The sequence below is a fragment of the Lactuca saligna genome, chromosome 2, assembly GCF_052625555.1.
Source record: "Lactuca saligna cultivar CGN05327 chromosome 2, ASM5262555v1, whole genome shotgun sequence".
In the NCBI taxonomy this organism is placed as follows: domain Eukaryota; kingdom Viridiplantae; phylum Streptophyta; class Magnoliopsida; order Asterales; family Asteraceae; genus Lactuca; species Lactuca saligna.
The window spans coordinates 183,260,523-183,281,307 of record NC_136418.1 but is presented as its reverse complement, the minus strand read 5'-3'; the positions used below and the strand labels follow the sequence as shown (position 1 = coordinate 183,281,307).

The window sequence follows — 20,785 nt, the reverse complement described above, 5'->3', positions numbered from 1 at the left end:
ACACAACCCGACAAACGAAAATAGAATACTCGTGTTCCCTTTCACTGTCTTCCATGGAGCCTACCCCACCACCATCACCAGATACTATAAACTCTAACAACTTGATTAGCTCAAGAGACGGGCTATACTTGAACGATTTGCACACGATTTTCTGCGACTGTGGTGATAAAATAGCCGAGCAAAAAAGTGAGGTGGAGCGCATGAAGGAGGAGATGGGTCGCGATTACCTTCATTCCAAGGTTGATGTCCTGAACATGCAGCAAAGGTTAGAAAAGGTTGAGAAGCAGATTAAAGCTATTGAGTTGTTGGTTGTGGGTCTTGTCGTGGTGATGCTCCTGCTGATGATTTTCATCATTCACTTGATAGTCAGCAAGTAATTCTCAAGGAGGTGAATAGTAGTGGTATGATAATCTAGTGTTCATCGTAATCGTCTATTATGTTTAAGGTTTTTATTGTAATATATGTTATTAGGATTATGTGTGTTTGTTTGTGTTTGTGGTAATCGTGTATGATGTTTGTGGTAATCTAGTGGTGGTTGTTTACGGATGTTTTTTGAAGTCCTGGGAACATGTAACAGGCATTTTGATATTATCTTGATGAAATGTAAAAACCTTGAATCTGTTTTGATTTGTTGGGATCAATGTTCTTGATTAAGACTAATGATTTGGACACTTGGTTGGCTTATTTAATGAAATTTAATTGTTGTTGGTACACCAACTGTGACAGATGTTACTGAGTGTCCAAATCTAATGTAAATAATGGACCCCAATACCATGCACCAATGCCATGTTCATCTAATGTAAATTGGTACACCAATTGTGGTTGGCTTATTTAATGACTTTCAATCACTAATGTCAATAATCGACACCAATGCCATGTTCACCTAGAGTAAATGGGACCATATATATATCCAACACTAATGTAAATAATGGACCCAAATATCATGCACGTCCATAAATACAACACACCATCATAAGGACATTAAAACCTTTTGCATACATAACACCACAACGAGTTCATAACATAGTAATTTATATTAGATTAAAATTAAACAAAAATAGTACATAACATAAAATCGAAACACTTAATCCAACATTGTTTAGCATAACCAAAGTGACTACATAACATCACAGTGAGTACATAACATAAAATTGAAACACTTAATCCAACATTGTTTAGCATGACCAAAGTGAGTACAAAACATCAAATGAAAACACTTAACCCGGAATCAGTTGTCATAAACACATTAACTACATAACTATATTGACCACACTTAACCTATTCTAGTTCCATTGGCTTGTCAATAGTGTGTCCTTCTCCATTTTTACTTTCAACCCGTGTACCAAGTTTTTTCTTCAAAATTCTTTCCGACTTCTTACTTGTCTTGACAATTACCTTTTTACCCCTCCCTCCTATATCATCTTTACCATCCTTTGTCTTCCTACCATTTCTTCTTTCCCCAACATTACCATTACTGCCCTTTTTACCCCTCCCCCCTTTATCATCTATAACATCATTTGCCTTCTTACCACTGCTTCCTTCCCCAACTTTTCCATTAATGCCCTTATTACCCCTCCCTCCTTCCTCATCTATCATACCTTTTTCCTTCTTAGCACTGCTTCCCTCCCTATTAATAACATCTTATCTATTCCTTTTTCTTACCTTTAGTTTTGTTGGCTTTTCAGATTTAGGACATGTAACCTTGTTATGTCTTGCTTGTTTGCATACACTACACATAATCTTTTTCCCAACCTTTGACACAGTGTGTCTAGCACCCCTTTCACTTGAATCCTTTCTTCTATTAACTTTAGGTCTACCTGACATTTTTCTTTTCAATGGTGGCAAAGGTGGAATGAATTCAGTAGGTGGCCACATGTTGCTACCATTCATCCCACACATAGGATACTTGTAAGTGTTCTTATAAATTTCTCCATAGTACATTGGATCCACATAATTACCAACATCACTGTTAAGGTATGAGATTGTTGCAACTGAATGCACACATCCATACCCATTTAGTTGCCACATTCTACATGAACAAGTCTTCTTATCTACATCCACAACGTAAGACTCTGCCAAATTCCTTGTTTCAAACTGGTTTAAACCAGTAGGTAAAACCTACCAATACCTAATGCAACGGTATAAAAGTTAGGGTGTATAGTGGAAAAACTAAATAAAGTATTAATGGAAAAGAAAAAACCTTTGAGATCCTTTCAACTGATTCAATAGGATTGTAATGGCTACGCATGGTTTATAATCAGGCTATGAACAACCTTTGATGGTGAGATTGAATTGCCTCTCCATAACATACAACCTAATTTCTTCTAACATTATGATTATTGGTTCTTTCCTTACATCTCTAATGACATTGTTGAAGCTTTCAGATAATCCATTTTCAACTGCATCACATATTCTCCCCTCTCTAAAGAAAGCTTTACACCATGATTTTGGGTTCTTTTCCATAAGGTAGTCAAATGCTACAGGATTTAGTACTTGTATTTCCTTCATTGCTGCATTGAATAAAGGTTTAGTTGATGCTTTTCAAGCTTTCCAAAACATCCTCTCATAATGTACACTACCGAACCTTTTCCTAAAGTTGGCAACAATATGCCTTGCACACTATTTGTGTTCAGCATTAGGCATTACTTCCTTCACAACCTCTAATAGCCCCTTTACAATTTAAATTCATATGTTAAGAAAATGGAAATTTATTAACAAGAAATATGAAGTATAATAAGTGATTTACCTTATGTTGATCTGACATCAGGGTGATACCACTACCATCATCAACTTCTAGATCATCTTGAAGATTATCCAAAAACCATTTCCAATTTTCTTTATTTTCCACACACACAACTGCCCATGCTATTGGGAAAATATGATTTTTAGCATCTCTTCCTACGGTACATATCAATTCTCCACTACATAATCCCTTTAAGAAACAATCATCCAAGTTTATTACTCTTCTACAACTTCCTTTCCAACCTTGTTTCAGCCCCTCAAAGCATATGTAAAACTTACTAAAATATGTCTTCCCATCAAGCCTACTGTTGACATCCAATTTGATAGTTGATCCTGGATTGGATCTTCTTATCTCTTCACCATATGACCAAAGCTTGGCATAATTCTCAACTAGTGTACCTTCAATAAGTTCAATTGCATATTTCTTTGCTCTTCTACACTGTCTCATACTCACATCAATTCCAAAAAATTTTTTTACTTATTCCTTTAGTAGCCTAACACTCATTTTTTGTTTTTGTAAAAATTTGGATGTGAAATGGCTACCAATCCATGCATAGCTTACAATTGACCCCATTTTAAAATTTCTAACATAATTATGGTCATCTATAAGAGACTTAATCTGAAAAGATTTTTCCTCACTCATCCATGAAGCCCACAATCTAAACTTGCATTGCCCTGAACAACATTCAACTAAAAGCCTCCTACTATCATTTTTTTGTAGCACAATTGATATCCTTTAGCAATGGCATAATTACACAACATATGTTTTAATTGTTTAGGATTTTCAAATCTCATTCCTAACATAGGTTTTTGTTTATTTCCAATGAACATTTTCATTAAAAGTTGTTACCTCCTCATGAATTGGGTCGTGTCCATCCATCTGATCAAATGGATCTTCATGAGATGGATCCTCTTGAGGTGGAGTGTCTGGAGTTGGCTGCTCCTTGGGGCAGAGCTTGTTCAAAAATACATCATTCAAGGTCTTGTTCATGGGTATGCAATCTCCATCTTTAATGTTATCGTCCAAATCACCTTGCACTTGTACTTCATCTAGGTCAATGCCTCCTTCTGTCTCAACATGCAACTCTTCTACTACTTCACCTACACCAGAAAACTTGTCCTCGGGGGTGCATACTTCAGCCATCTCATCAACAATCCATTGATAAACATGAACACCAACATGATCCATGTATACAGAAATTACACAACCAGAATCATACCCTACTTCCATAAACTCCTGGTATTCTTTCTTAGTTGCTATTATCCTCAGTCCTTCAGGGAACTCAATATCGGGTATGCAAAAGTACACATCAACTAACCTCTCATTTGCAAATCTCTGAATGAACAGTAGAAATTCGTTTTTGTCCATTCCAGTAAAATCCACATCCTCAAACCTTTGCTCCACTCCATCTGAGTAACTAATCACCGGATACCTCGTAAACAAACCAGCAAAATGAAGATCTATCTTCATGTAGATGGCTATAGAAAAAATCCAGGTTTGATTTTTGGATGAACAGTAGAAGAAAATGGAGATATTGGTAGATGAAACCGATTAAAGACAAAAATTACTTGGAGAGGAAGGGTTGGTTTCATTTATCGATACACTAACATGTGGCATATGATTTAGTTTAATGACCTAGCTTTCTTTTAATGACATGTCCAAGAAATAATGCTGATTGGGATTAGGGTCACCGGGTGACCCCTTCACTTTATAAAAAATGGCCTAATTAGTCGGTTAAATGTTAGTTTATGCCCTTCTAAAGCCAAAAAATAAAATAAGGGACCTTTTAAACCAAAACTTGTAAGTTAGTGGGGCTACAGTGACATTTTCCCTTAAATGAATAAACAACCTGAATATTGACTCATAAAAAGCATAAAGACGTTACGTGTATAGTAGTAATGCAAACCCAATCATTCTAAAATAAATGATTGATAGTATGTTCCTTGTTTAGTACACTTGAAATGTATTGTAAGTTGTACACACATGTTTAGTTTTGAATCAAATCCTTGTTCTTGTAAAATAATGTACTCTTGTATACTTGACTCGTGAGTTAATGTTCGTGAATCATAAATTATACCTATTATATTTTATATGTACGTTCTGTATTGATACTAACTGTTCATGAATGCAACCCTTTGCTCGACATGTTATAAACGGTATTGAATACTGAATGAAGTATCTTTTATATATATATATATATATATATATATATATATATATATATATATATATATATATATAATCGATACCCTAAGTCCACATCCAAACAAGGAAAAGGAAATAAAGCGAGTTATCAGTCCTAAGCCCTTTAAATCTTATATATATATATATATATATATATATATATATATATATATATATATATATATATATATATATATATAGATTTTTGGGGAAAATATAAGTTTATAAAATATTTTAAAGAGTTTAACAATTTTGAAATACTTTTAGTGACTTGATGTCATTTTAATATAAATTTGAAACCATTTGATTTGAAGATAATTTGAATCCATTTTGTTTGTAAGATATTTTGAAACCATTTGTCTGAAACACAATATCCTTGTGTTAGACTTGTATCCCCCCCCCCCCCCCCTAAAAACTGTAAAAACTGTGAAAATATAGGGGTATGAATTCACCTTTTTGAGGGTGATTATATTGATGATTTGATATTGGACGTTTATTTCCACAAGTGAAATCCCGAAGCAAAACAAGTCCTATATAGCAATTTCTGCAACATATTGACATGAAATTAGTGAGTATAGCCTCTAAGGCATCAAGGAAACAACCTAGGATGTAAGAATTACTTACCAAAGAAGTATTAGAAGCAAAGATATAAGGGTGAAAAGTGTCCACGGCGAGGAGGGATGCTCACGGCCCAAGAACACTTGATGTTCTTGAGTTCACGACCCACAATCAAGTGTGTGTTCTTGGTGAATTAAGGAGCTTCAAGGGTTTGTTGCCCAAAATTATGAAGATCTGGAGATGATTTCTTGAAGAATCGAAGAACACAAGGTGTGTTTAACAAGATTCAAAGGTGAAAGGAGGAACTTCGGATGATAGACGAGAGAAAACTTGAGTTTTCGGTTGAAGATATTGAGAGAGAATGCTTGTGTTTACGGCTAGAAGAGGAGAAGTGAGGGAAAAAGTTGACTTCGCATATATATATATATATATATATATATATATATATATATATATATATATATATATATATATATAGGTGGAAAGTTTGCGATCTGAGGAGCTCACGGTCCGAAGCTAAATCATGGCCGCAATCTGTTTACAGCTCGCACGAGGTTCACGACCCTTGCGAGGTTTGCAATCTGAAGGAAAGAAAGAATGAGAGGGGTTGCGAAGTTTCTTGGTTTTCAAGTGTTTTCCTTCTAATTTCTACCACAAACATTCTAAGAGTTTTAACATGAAAAGGTTATTATTCTAACCTTTATAAAAATCCAAACAAGTACGGGGACTTTAGTTGACCCAAGTGTGACTTTGGTTGACTAGGGTTAACTTTATAAGTAGAAAATAACGGGATGTTACATGTTCTGGTAGCATTCACTTTTCGTATTAGATTCGATGGCGATAGGTAGTCGGACTGTCATGATCGGGAAGATCACAAGGAATAATGGAGCCATGATTGGCAATATGGTTAGGGCAGATTTTGATAGCCGAAGTTCTCTTTGGAAGTCACGTGGGGCGACTGTGAGGTTGCTCTTGGCTCAGCAACCAGACAGGAATTCAGTATTCCAAATAAGTTGGGGACTAAGGAGGTCTCGGTTTCCTTAGAAAAATAGCCAGGAGGGAGCATGATGCTTCGAGAAATAGTAGTAACTTGGGGATTCATGTGTGTGTGGAGTAGCTTTTTTATCGAAAGTGCTAAGTCACTTGCAGTTTGGATTAAATAGTCTCAGAGTAATTGATTTGACCCTGTTGTGCAGCTCTCTTCCGAGTCTAACCATTGCAGGGATGAATCTTCTACTTGAAGGATTATATGAGCCTTCTGTTAAGTATAAGTGTTCTGCAGGGACATTTGGTCTGTGACACTGTTTTCTAGTGGGAACCTCAAGTTATCGAAAGCTAAGTAGTCAGTTGAGAGATAAGTGGACTGGTTCAACAATAATGATTCAATATGGACGGTCTGTTAAGGAGTCAGACATCTCGAGACTTCATATTCAGGTTGAGTAAATGTGATCACGTTGCAAGGAATTCGTTCACCTTTGGGTTTTAGAACCCTGCGAGGGTTGGTTTTGGTTGCCTTGGAAAGGTTGGGGTATGTTCGAGGTTGTTGTTGTGTTGCTCAAGTTGGGTGGTGTGCCGAGAATGGTAAGGAATGATTTTGAGGACGAAATCTAATTTAAGTGGGGGGGGGGGGGGGTTGTAACATTCTGTTTGAAATTAAATTAAATAAGTAAATAAATAATGAACCCTACCTCGAGATGTAAATCATATTATTTTATTGTAACCCTAAATCGTTAATAAATTAGTAGGGCATTGGGTTCGGGAGTTAAATGATATAATTTGGATTTTTGGGGGTTAAAAGTGTAATTTCCGGATTAATTTTGTAAAGATTTCTGAACGCATGGGGTGTTTGGTAAGTATGGGGTTTAAGTTGAAAAAGATTTGGTGGTGAAGGGCCAAACTTGGAAAAATGGTTATATGTTTGAAAGAACAGGGCTAACAATTATCGACACGACCAGTGACACGACACGAAATAAATGGGTTTGGGTTGAGTTTTTCAACCCGCCAACATGTTAATTAAACGGGTCATATATGAGTTTCTAAAAAAAAACGGGTTAACCCGCCAACCCGTTTATATATATATATATATATATATATATATATATATATATATATATATATATATATATATATATATAAAATTTGTAAATGTACTTATGTATTAAGTATTATATTTTATAAGTGTTATATAATATATATGCACCATTGATTCACGACCATTTGACTTTTTTGACATTGTGACTCGTGGTGGATGGCCTAAGGTCGTAAGTCGTAACCTGTAAGGCTAAGTGACTAAGTCTGTAACCATTTTGCCCATTTGACGTTTGGTGAGTTATTGTTAACGACAACTATACATTTTTATAATTTTACTTGTGTGTGTTTTAACATTGGCTATTGTTTCTACGTGAAGGTTGATGTTCATCATAAAAAAGAAAATGGTGTTGGAGAATTAACTTTGTTTTTTTGGGAGAAAAAAAAAAGGGATTTGTAGCTATTACTTTAGCACTTGAATTATCTATGTTTGAATTAATGTTTAGTTTGAACATGTTTCTATAAATGTTTTTAATTTTCATCTGGATGTTTAAGACTTAAGTAGTTAAGTGTCTAAAATCCGGATATGTTTGCATCAACCATCAACAATTTATTCATGTTTAATTGTCAATTTTATTTATGGAATCTGACCCACTTACCCAAATCTGACCCGCAAACCCGCCAATCTATGAACTCGTATAAATAAATTGGTTGGCGGGTAATATATGGGTTTATGTTCCAAACCCGCCAACCCGTGACCTGTATAATTAAATGGGTCGTGTTTAGGTTGGCATATTTTGACCCGCCAACCCGTAACACGCCAATTCCGAACACGACACGATTGCCAGGCCTATGAAAGAACACGAGATTAAACTCGATGTCCCTTCCCGATCGTCTTACCTTGTTTAACCCTAACCCTAGCTGCATTTTATCTAGCTGCCACCTTGTGCTCTAGCCGCCACTACCACTTATCGAGCCTCATAGTTCCGCTACTGCCACCACCGAACTCAACCGCTACCATCTTGGTTGAACGACGACATTTCTTCCGCCGCCCCCCTATGACAAAAAGAGAGCGAGGCAGTCGGGAGAAAGAAACCTCTGGTTTTCGCACCACTATCTTCATCGTGGTGGCTTGCTGCAGTGAAGCTGAGCAACCACCGCCCTGCTTCTGTCGTTGCTGTCATTTCCGGCGAGTAAATAGAGAGGCCGAGTAAGGGAATCAAAGCAGGAAGCAACGAGATGTTGCTGTTGCATTTGTTTCACAGAAAGGAAATGTTTTCGACTATTTCTTCCTTTTCTTTTGTGCGTGGAACCGACGACAATCATCTAGTTGCCGCCGCTCACCACCACTGTTAAGTAATGGTGTGTGCAATGCGCATGTGTGTTAGTTTCAACCAATTGTTTGGCGTTAGTATGTGTTGTGGGAGTTGTATGGTGTGTTTGTTCCTTGCTCAGTCGGAAAACCAAAGGAAAACCCACAACCACCACAGTAAGGTGGTGGCTGCCACCCCATACCGCCATTCTGCCGCCATTAGCCACCACCTTGGGTGGTTGTGTGCTTATGCATGTGGTTGGGCTGATGAGTGAGAAGCTTGTGATGTTGTTAGGCCTAATACCATAACCACCACCACCGTGGGGCGGTGGATGCCGCAGCGAACAACCATTGACCACCACCACCCGAGGGGGTTGTGGGTGGTGCCCGATTTTTTAGACTCTAATTAATGTAAAAACTTAACCATTGGACTAATTGGCTTGTTATTGGGTTGGAAACCCTAATTAGGGTTTAGAAAATCCTAATTTTGGAGATGTTAGTTTTGGATTGCCGGGACCCGACCATTGGATTGATGTTATGACTTATGCCCGCTTACATTGTATGTTTAGCCTAATAGGGTGATGGAATTAATGGATTAAGTCCTTAATGGGTTAAGTAAGAACACTTAACCCTAATCGTCATTTGATGTGAAAAACCCTAATTAGGTTTGGGTTCTTGTTGGGACATTTCTTGGACTAAGTTGTTGTGGGCCTTCATGGGCCAACTGGGAACAAATTTATAGACTAAGGAAATTATTAGGCTTTAGCATAAGGCCCATTGGAAAGGCTTGGGCCTAATTTGGAAAATTGGGCCATAAGTGGGCTATAATTGGGGTATAGGATTATTATGAGATATTGGACCATCGGAATGCCAAGTGTTGGGACTGGAATAAATGGTTGGGCCTTAAGATAAGACCATGTAAAGGTTTAGGCCCAATTTGGAAAATTGGGCCATATGTTGGGCCTTGGTTGATTATTTGGATTTTGAGCCTTTAGAGTGTAAGTTTGGGCCTTGGTCTTGGACCAAGCTAGGTTAGGGGTAGAATAGTATTTTCACCCCAAGTATGTACTTATGGTTATGCATTGAAACCCGAATGTTAATTGGGTTTTGTTTTGATGTTGACAGTTCGGGGATCTGTCAGTCAGCAACCAGAGATTTATTTACGGGACTTTAGCAGTGTGAGGTGAGTTTCCTCTTGTATGAACGGGTCTAAGGCACCAATGCCGGCCCATACATATGTTTGTATGTTCCGGACTACGGTTCGATGTCGGGCAATGCCCGATGTAGGTTTATATATTTTTTTGGATTACGGTCCGATGTCGGGCGGTGCCCGAGGAATGTTTGTATACCTGATGTCTTCGTGATTCATGCATGTGTCTGTATCTGTATGTTTCCGGTATAAGGTCCAATGTCGGGCGATGCCCGAGGAATGTTTGTATGCTTTCAAGATCACAGTTTGATGTCGGGCGGGGCCCGAGGAATGTTTATATGCTTATGTTATGTGATTATTCTATGTGCATTTGTTGATATGTTTATATATATACCGAGCTTTTCTCGATGCCGGACATTGTCCAATGTCGGGTGGGGCCCATGATATGTTATTCTGTGATAATGTGATATGTGTATGGTATGTGGTAGTTTGTGGAGCTCACTAAGCTTCATGCTTACGGGTTTCAGTTTTGGTTTTAGATACTTCTGGTAGCAAAGGGAAGAGCTTAGGATGACTGCATTGCACACACCATTATGTTTAGCCTGGGATAATTACTCTAATGTTTTGATTTGAAAACTTTAATAATAATGTTTTGAGATATTTTGACTTATGTTATGATGAAATGTTTTGATAACTATGGTGTTATTTAATGATTAAAAATGGAATTTTTGGCCTTAAATTCTAGCATGTTTCATATTTGGACCTTGGATTTTATTTGTTTAGACTTAGACATTTTGGGTTGTTGCGCCTTGGGAGGAAAAGGCCAAACAAGGCAAGGATTAGAAAACCTACTACCTTAAGTCGTGAATTAAGGTTGGGTCTTGGAGTCCGAATGGGAAGGGGCCGACTTGATTGCATCGCATCACACTATGACTTTCTGCAGTAGAGATTTTGGGACTTATGCTCTGATAATGTTTTTCTACGAATTGTCTTGATTATACACTATAACTATCTTGTGTTCTCCTGGTTTTGAAATCAATGATGTTTTGTGTTATGAATTTGGTAAACTAATGAATTTTTGGGTCATATTTTTTGGATATTACAAGTTGGTATCAGAGCCTTGGTTTGAGGGATTCGGGCATGCTCTCAGGTGTACCTGAACTCAAATCGAGGGTTTGGTAGGCTTTTTATGAAAAGAAAATTAATTTCAAGAACTAAGAAATTTGAATGAAAGACAATGGGTGTGATGCATGCAATCGTCCGAGCTCAAGTAAGTTTTCCCCCAAGATACCCATACATGTTATCAAAGAGGTCACCAGTTGTGTCATATGCCAACTGGCGTATGTAGCAGTGCATTTTTGTAAAGGGGAAAGACCATTGTTTCCTAAAGCATCTTTTCTTTGTTGAAAATAAATAGAATGGTTAGAGATATTGTTAACTATTTGAACAAATAGTTCTCACCTGGCGACATTGAGGTGGGAAAACAAGATGTTGAATAGTCTTTTCAAAGAAGTTTATGGCGATCTTCACGATTTCTATCTATATATCTTCAACTTTGCCCAAGACGTCTTGAACTTTCAGCATCTGACTGTTCTGCTTTCAAACATTTTAGCTCCTTATATAGTTAAAATGTAGAATTACTTGTGAGATGGTCGATTATGAATTCAGAAGTAGAATCATCTGGCGACGTTGCAAGAACTCAAGCCAACCTCAAAACGCATTGGCATTACACGAACCCATTTGCAGTTGCATTTAATCAAATATATAGTGTTGAAAAGTCAACACCTCAGTGGATGATCTAATGATGATCTCAAAAGTGCAGCTTTTAAGCATTATTATGTTAGAAATGGTGCCAATTTTAGGCACGAACATATTTAGAATATCCTTAAAAATGAACCGAAATGGAAAGGTTTAAGAACTGCATCTGGGCGTCTATGTCTTCATCAAATACATAATATTTCATTAACCTGGATAATGATGAAGTTACAACTCGTCTAATTGGTAGGAACGCAACAAAAGGGAAAGCTACCAATTCCACTTCGTCATCTGGTAATAGACTTGATGAAATACTTGAAAAACATATAGAAGAAAATAAAAAGACTTTTAACGCTACCAAAACTCTTTAGATATGAAGAATGCATTAAAAGAAAGAAAAATGAAAATTAAAGAAGAAAATGTAAAAAATGAAGAAATTTTAATCATTTTCATGAATCCCAGTATTATATCGGAAGATGGACGTAAAATTTGTAGAAACCGTTGTGACGAGATTAAAATAAAATACAATATGAAGTAAAATTTGTATTTTAGATATTGTACTTTTTATTTAGAGTATTATTTGTATCTTTTAATTTCTAAATTTGAATTTTTAATTAATATTTAGTAATTGTAATAATATTTTTGTTTTATTTATTAATATTATTTATAAAAAATAAATTATAATGATAACGTGATAATCCATAAAAATTTAATAGAATATAAAATTTAATAGGGTAAATGAAAATAGATTAAACTTTTAAAAGTTACAGTAATATTAATATTTTAATATGGACACGAGTCGACATAAAAACATGCATTATTCTCTAACTTTACAGGATAGTATGATAAATTAGTAAAAAGGCATGTGAACTATCGTTTTGTTGAATGTATGGGCATTCCACAGTCCACGAGTGATACAGTAGCCTCAATTCCTCAGTCAAAAAGCAGATCTGATTTGTTTTGGAGTTAACTTTTATTCTATTCAAAATAAAACACGATACCTTAAGAAGATTGCGTGTGCATTTTTTCTTTTACCGACCGACCGAGAAATCTAGAAGAAGTGAAAAATCCACATCACCATTCGCCATTCACTATACGGGAAGTCTAGAGGTAACCAGATTGCCTATTATATATAAATACCCAGACAGAGAAGACAAATATCACATCAAACCCTATCTCCTTAATCCAAACGTACACAATCCAACCCAACCCAACCCAAGCACCATGGTTAAAGCAATTAGAATTCATGAGCACGGAGGCCCTGAGGTCAACGTTCACCTTCTTTACATACTTTCTTTCTTTCTTAATTTCCGAGACTAATTAATGGTGTTGAATTTATTTTCTGTTACAGGTGTTGACATGGGAAGATGTTCAAGTCCCGGATCCAAAAGAAGGAGAAATCAGATTGAAGCAAAAGGCAGTTGGTCTAAATTTCTTGGATGTGTATATGCGTCGAGGTGAGCAGAATCTAGCTCCGCCCTTGCCATATATCCCAGGTATGGAAGGAGCCGGAGTTGTAACAGCGGTGGGTCCCGGAGTAACCAGTTGCAAAGTCGGAGATGTCGTGGCTTACGCCAGCGCGGAGGTGGGTTCTTACGCCCAAGAGAGAATCCTTCCCGCAGATCTAGCGGTGCCTGTTCCTTCTTCCGTTGATCCCGTTGACGCAGCCGCCGCCATTTTTAAGGGACTCACTGCACATGTCTTGATCCATAAAGGCTTTAAAGTAGGTGACCCATTCAATTCTTGATTTATGTATTATCTGTAGATGATAAAAAGTTTCTTTCAGTTTTAATGAAACAACGTACGATTCCCATCCATATATATAGGTTGAACCTGGACATACGATCCTGGTACATGCGGCAGCAGGTGGAGTCGGATCTGTGGTTTGTCAATGGGCAAATGCGATTGGAGCCACCGTCATCGGAACGGTGTCGACCAAGGAGAAGGCTGCGCAGGCGAAAGAAGATGGATGTCACCATGTGATTCTTTACAAAGAGGAGAACTTTGTGGATCGTGTGATGGAGATTACATCAGGCAAAGGGCTGGAAGTAGTCTACGATTCGGTCGGAAAAGACACCTTCAATGTAAGATATAAATAATACTGTATTAATTAATTGTTTCTAATTAATTTGTAGCTGGGTTTCAACTAATTAAATGTGATTTTGTTCTTTTGAAATGAAGGGATCATTAGCGTGCTTAAAGAACCGTGGATACATGGTGCTTTTCGGGACTGCCTCAGGTGTACCAGAGCCTCTGCGAGTTGAACAGATTGCACCCAAATCACTCTATTATACCTTTTCATCGATCACAGAATACACAGTTGAAAATCGAAAGGAGCTGCTTGTGGCTGCTCAAGACTTGTTCTCTAATATTGCAAAAGGAGTGTTGAGGATTCGTCTTAATCACAAGTATCCTCTGTCTCAAGCAACCCAAGCTCATATTGATCTTGAGAGTCGAAAAACATCGGGATCGGTTGTGTTGATCCCAGACGAGGAGTGATTTCATAAGTTTCATGTTTGTTTGTATGTTTACTGTTTTCCATCTATCTCGTTTTTTGTTTCTTGTATTCCAACGGACCTTTGTAATTTTTTGTGGAGGAGGACTACATATCCAACACCAAATTCAATTTTGTAATATAACGTCACTGTTTTATTTATTCTGTTCCTCTGTATTGTTTTCTAAAGTATCCTAATTATCATAACTATAGATAGTTTTTTACTACTCCTATATGTTAATAGTTAGACGTGTACAAACCGTTTTTTTTTTCCAAACCAATTCGGTTCGGTGGACCGGTTCGGTTCAAGTCAACAAAGTCAACACTGGTTCATCCTTAAACCGGTTCACCATCAAATTTATCCGATCCTATACAAACTGGTTCGAGATTGAGTATGTATGATGGAGATAGAGTTCGGAACCCCTAGGGGCTAGAGCAGTATGCATGGGAGGATTTCCCGGAGAGGTAACTCGGAATGTTGATTGCTAGTTGAGCGGTTCAGATAGACTAAAGGCCAATAGGCGTACCAGTCAGGCCGAAGGCTCGGTGAACGGTCCAGCTAGACTGAAGGTCCTGGAGGGCGGTCCAGGTCTGCTGAAGGTTATGAGAGTGGTCCAGTTTGGCTGAAGGTTTGGTAAGGCGGTCCAGTCATGCTGAAGACTCTGCATGTGTCGTTAGATCGGTGCGAGGTAATGGTTTGAGTATATCGCGTTATGTTAGCGTTAGAAGGTCTGGCCCAGGATATTGATCAAGATAGGAAGTCGAGTGTGGACTTAAGAGTCTTCGCAAGTGGATTCAGAGTATGTATGGTGCGTGGGATGGCGATTATGCCATAAGGAACGGTGTAATTTTGGGTAAGCACCGTGGCATTTGTGGTAGTGTCAAGACTGCCAAGTGGATCTCCTTGGTAGGGAAAAAGGGAAAGGAATGTAGCTCCGAGAGGGAATGTAAGTCACGGAAGTGAATTAGTAGTGCGAAGTTATGATTGGGGTGTTCCAATTATGGTTATGGCGCAGTGTGTGCGGCGGTGGTATGGAATCACATCCGGTTTGGATGTCGGCCGAGGTTACGGAAGGAAATTCCGAGGGTGTAAAGTCAAGAGGCTCGTAAGGGATGCAAGGATGGAGTTTTGGAGTCCCAACTTAATTTAGGTGAAGGATTTGTGTTGTAGTGGTTCATCCTGAGGGATGTTTTGAGGGTCGTCAGTGTGATGGGTTTTCCTAACCCGAGGGTGCTAGAGCTAGTTCAGCATGTGCATGTAATTGCAAGACGAGAACTCATGAGAGTTGCTCTGAAGAATGTGCCTTTCTGTCAGCATGGATAGGATAGAGTTGGACTTAGATCGGGAATCCGGTAGTGTATGGTTATTTATAGCTCACATGGGTCGAGTCATGGTTATGATTTGGAGCAGTGTTGCATCATGGGTGGTACTCAGTTGTTATGTGTGGTTATCAGAGGGTAAAGCCGGTGGCCGGCTTGTGACGGTGGTCAGGACACCGCGAGCAAGGAGAAAGTGAGTTTATGGGTTCCATGGTTGTGCTTTGAGGAGCCTGGTTGGGTTAATACCAAGAGTTGTAATGCGAGAGAATTTCTAGAGTCGAGTTATCGCAGGCTTCGAGGGCGAAGCCTAATTTAAGTGGGGGAGAATTGTAACATCCCGAAATATCAAGAGTAGAGTTGAAGGGCTAAAAGTGTAAAATTGAAGGTCAACTCGGCGAGTCCATGGGTGGACTCGGCGAGTAGGGTCGCGATTCAGGTCGCGTGTTAAGTGGCCAACTCGGCGAGTAGGCGCTGTGTATGGAAAACCCTGATTTCGAGGGTTGAGCCCTATATAAAGAACATCATATCTTCTCCCCAGCTTCCTTATCATTCCTTGAGTTCCAGAAGTCCTAAATTCGTGAGGAGACCCCATTACCAAGTGAATTAGAGCTTGGAGGAAGATATTTGGTGCTTTAAGCTTGAAGATTGGAGGCTTGTATCAGGAAGCTTGGGGGAGATCAGGAATCTACAGTTGGTTGGGCTCATTCTAGGGGGTAAGGAACCATTTCCTTAAGCTATTTTCTTCATGGGTTCATGGGTGGTGGTTGATATGACATCTAAATTGAGATAGAAGCTTGGATTTGAGGATGCTACTTCAGATCTAGGCTTGGAATGGTCTTATATGTCATAAAGTCCCTGTTGATGAGTGATTGGTGAAGCTACCTTGTCCCAAACCCTAGCCCTAGAGAGTAAACGTCTAGATCTCCTTGGATTCATGTAAAGATTGCCACTTTACGTGATGGATGGCTTGTAAAATAGTAGATCTATGGTTTAGAGCTTCTCCATGGCTTGGAAAGCCTCTGTATGGATCCAGATCTAGGGGTACTCGGTGAGTCACAAGGGTGTACTCGGCGAGTAGCTTGAAGATAGGCTGGAACTCGGCGAGTTGGCTGAATATGGACAGGAACTCGGCGAGTTGGAAGAACAACTCGGCGAGATGGTTGCAGATAGCCTTGGACTCGGCGAGTCTATTCTTGGACTCGGCGAGTCTGGGCGTGAGGTCCTAACCTTTATTCTGGTTGTGCTGTGACTCGGTGAGTCAAGGGATGACTCGTTGAGTTATGTGCGAGCAGGCTCAGAGTTGTTGGACTCGGCGAGTCTCGGGGTGCCTCGGCGAGTTGGGTCGCGAATTGAAGGAGGTTCTGTGTATGAGGACTCGGCGAGTCATCGGGTTGACTCGACGAGTAGAGCCAGTCAGGGGTAGACTTTGACTTTGACTTTGACCAAGGGTTGACCAGTTGACTTCCAGGGGTAATTTGGTAATTATTGGTATTTATTGGATTCAGTCTTTTGGGTATTGACAATGTTGAAGTTCGGGTCGGAGGTTGTGGCAGCGTGATCTTATCATTTCAGTCAGCAGTTGCGAGGTGAGTTATCCTCACTATATCAATAGGGTCTACGGCACCAAGGCCAGCCCTTTATCGGATTGAGATCCGGGTATCTGTTGTTATGTTATTGCTTTGATATGTTTGCATCCGGGTAGTTACGATGGTATTCGTTAGAGACCTGCTTAAGGTCGGTATCCTGGTATTTAGGATGATGCTATGCTAGTGACCGGTTAGGTCGGTATCCTATTAGAGTATGTTGTGTTATGTGATCTGCTAGATCGGTTTGACTGTATATGAATTGTTATGTGATTGTATGTTTATGTGCACATGGTTGTTTGGACTGGAGTTGGGTTGAGGTGGGTCCTGCTTCGTGCTGTAGGCCAAGATACCCAGGGCGGACCGGTTGTTCAGCGAGCGGTCCGGATAGGCTGTAAGCCCCACGAGGGCGGACCAGACGTGCCGAGGCTCGAAGAGTGGACCAGACCGACTGAAGGCCCGATGCGGGCAGACCAGTCATACTATAGACTCAGAGAGTAGACCAGGTGGGTTGAAGGCCCGATGCGGGCGGACCAACCACACTGCAGACTCGAGAGACATGATAGGACTCGGAGGGTGGACCAGGTCGACTGAAGGCACGACACGGCGGAACAGTCTCACAGTAGACCCGACATGCATGGTTGTTCTGGAATTCGTTATGATATCGCATGTTATGTGTATGGTATATGTGGTTGGTATTTTGGGGGTATCTCACTAAGATTTCGGGCTTACAGTTGTGGTTTAATGTTTTTTCAGGTTCTTTAGGAGACTGTGGCAAGGCAAAGGCGTGATCGTACTGCTCCTCGTGTTTATGTTTTATGAAATGGACCTGGGAATACTCTGATAATAAATGTATTGAAAACCTTTTTGTAATAACTTAACGAATTGGGATGTTTTTGAAACGTTTAAATTTGAAAATTTGGGTCGTTACATCAGCAAGTTCTTGTGGTTCTACAACTATTTGTTGACTTTCATCTGCTTTACATTTGATGTATTACATTTATATACTATTGGAACGATTATTTGTATGACATTAAATTTTGTTCAATGGATTGTATTTTTTATATATGACACTTTATTTTGTATTATGAGATATTAAATGCTAAGCAATTTTAAATTTAGTAAATCTATGTATAATATATTTTTTTTAAACATTTAAAATTATGATACGCAAAAATGTGTGTCATTTTCATTTATGACAGTGGCTTTAACGATACGCAATTGTGTGTCATAAATATGTGTCGTAAGGTTACGACACACAAATGTGTGTCGTCTTCCATTATGAAAGGGTCTTCCTTGACACGCAATGCATGTTGTAAATGCGTGTCGAAAGTTTACGGCACGCAAAATCGTGTCGTCTTCCTTTATGATAGGACCTTCCTTGACACGCATTTGCGTATCATCTGTGGCTTTTTAAGACACACAATGCGTGTCATTAAAGAGTATTTTTGTAGTAGTTTTCTTCTCTCAACACCTCTCTATTCCATACTTCTACTCACCAAATAATGTCATTGTTGCCGACAACCCTCTAACAAGCACAAAATCTTATCGAGGACCCTTTCTTTTCCTTTTCTTCTTCCTTATTATTTCTTCCCTTTCCATATCCCATCCTTTGTAACCCTAATTCACCAAAGCAAGAACACAAACCCAAAACAATTGGATCGTCGTGAACATTGAAATTTGGATCAACGCTCGGCACTTGTCGACATCAAGACCCAGAACGAAGATCCACCTAATGAATCGATTTATGAAAATCCACCACCGCTTAGGTCTGTCGGGATCAAGATGCATAAACAAATCTCCATTTCTTTATGTCAGGAAAACACTACCACCATATGATCGGTAGACGCCCGACCACCACGTAAGAAAGGAAATCGATTTTTGAAGTTCTATTGCCACCGGAAATATCCTGTCACCATTGATTGATCTACACGGTCTGACTTGTTTTTGGGTATTTCACGTCGCTCGTGAACCCTTTGGTCTAATTGTGAGGTGTACCAAAATATCTTTACAATAGAAAAGTTTCCATTTAGGTTTTTCGATTCAGAAATTTATGACGTAGTTGAAGAGCAAGTTCAGAAGTTTTTCTTTTTGAAACAAGATTAAAGTTGGGATTTGAAAGAAAATAATAGGTTTTGCTTGGTATATTTCCGATTATTCTATGTAATCTTCAAAGCTAACTATTTTTTTTATGTATATTGTCTTTTGGAGTTTGGAGAAGACAATCATAGTATGTAAATATGGTGGAGAAACCGATTTCACAGACGTGTTATATTCATGTTCGTTGATGTTTAGGTGCACAATTTGAAAATTCATGAAGCATGGGGAAGAGATTATGTGCATGTGTATTTGATACATTGTGATTAGGTTTTCAATTGTCTGATAAAAAGATGGGGGAGGAGGGGGGAGTGGGTGGTGTGGGTGGTGGAATTAAACAAATATATTTAATTAATACTATTTTTATATTTAATTGATATTTTGTTAATTAATTGATATTTAATAAAAGGTACAAGAAATCAATAAGGGTAAATCAGTCTTTTTAGAACGGATAGCGACCAAACGTGTAACAAAAACGTAAAATAGGGACGATCCGAGTTAAAAAAAAAAAGTTGTTAGGGACCAAGCGCACAAATTACCCAAAACCACAGGGACCATTCGTGCAATTTACCCTAAAAATAAATGTCATTAAGTTCCATTAAACTAAGGATTAAATACCTATATAACCAATTATTTGCCACAAAATAATAACATCAGCATCATTTTGAACTCATCATCGTCCCTATTATCTATTTTCCATACAAATTTATCTTATAAGTATTATAAGATATTCAAATTATATGTTGAACACCTTAGTTTAATTTACCTAAAAGTAGATTAATGGAAAATCAACTGTTATTTTCATATAAGAAACCATTGATTGATGACAAAACAATCAATATAATAGTAGGTTAGGTGATGTTGTACGGATTATAGAGAAGAATATGAGTTTCATCCTTAAATCTTAAACATATATGAACAATTCCGTCATTAATTAGTTACTTTATGAACATAAAGTAATTGACCCGTTGAGGAATTGTATAGTAATTGATACATGTATCAATTACTTTATGGGAAATGGATTATAGAGACGATGATGAGTTTAAAATAGTGCTAATATCTTGTGGCAAATAATTGATTATAAAGTTTTTTAATTTTTAGTTTTACGGAGATTAATAACGTTTATTCTTGTTCATATTTTCATTAAAGAAAATTTCAGATTTTTAGTGAAAGAGTAAAAGAAGAAAATGACTATTTAATAAATTGAGCCAAATAATGAGACTTTTGTGAAGGTAACTGGGTGAAAAATAGTTTACTGGTAAAAAAAATGGTTGATTTGAGTTTTTTATATGGTAATCGGGATTTTTTTGTTAACAAAATAAAATTTGAAATTTGGCATAAAGTAGGGGTGAGCAAAACTAAAATTAGAAACTGAAAAACCGAAAAAAAAAACACAAAAAAAATCGAAATCAAAACAAAACCGATGGTTAGGGTTTGATTTTTTTTTTTAAACCGAAAAGTTGGGTTCGGTTTCGATTTTTAGGAATGTAAAACTCGAGCGAAACCGAACCGGACCAATTTTTATATATTATAATATTTCGTGAATCATATAATATAATTG

At 38.1% G+C, this 20,785-nt stretch overlaps 1 protein-coding gene across 1 annotated transcript; it reads left to right on the top strand.

Moving 5' to 3' along the window:
* The first annotated feature begins 12,841 nt into the window (after nt 1-12,841).
* LOC145028463 (uncharacterized) lies at nt 12,842-14,386 on the top strand. The gene is made up of 4 exons (XM_078977158.1): nt 12,842-12,996; nt 13,082-13,453; nt 13,557-13,814; nt 13,912-14,386. Exons 1-4 carry the CDS (start codon nt 12,955-12,957, stop codon nt 14,227-14,229), a joined length of 990 nt encoding a protein of 329 aa, XP_078833284.1. The 5' UTR covers nt 12,842-12,954; the 3' UTR covers nt 14,230-14,386.
* Nucleotides 14,387-20,785: the final 6,399 nt, after the last annotated feature.

What these genes read in the sequence shown, in the direction of transcription:
- LOC145028463 (XM_078977158.1), top strand. Translation starts at nt 12,955, where the DNA reads ATGGTTAAAGCAATTAGAATTCATGAGCACGGAGGCCCTGAG. An exon ending in ATGAGCACGGAGGCCCTGAG is followed by an intron (nt 12,997 to 13,081) that starts GTCAACGTTCAC and finishes TTTCTGTTACAG; the next exon opens with GTGTTGACATGGGAAGATGT. An exon ending in TCGGAAAAGACACCTTCAAT is followed by an intron (nt 13,815 to 13,911) that starts GTAAGATATAAA and finishes TTTGAAATGAAG; the next exon opens with GGATCATTAGCGTGCTTAAA.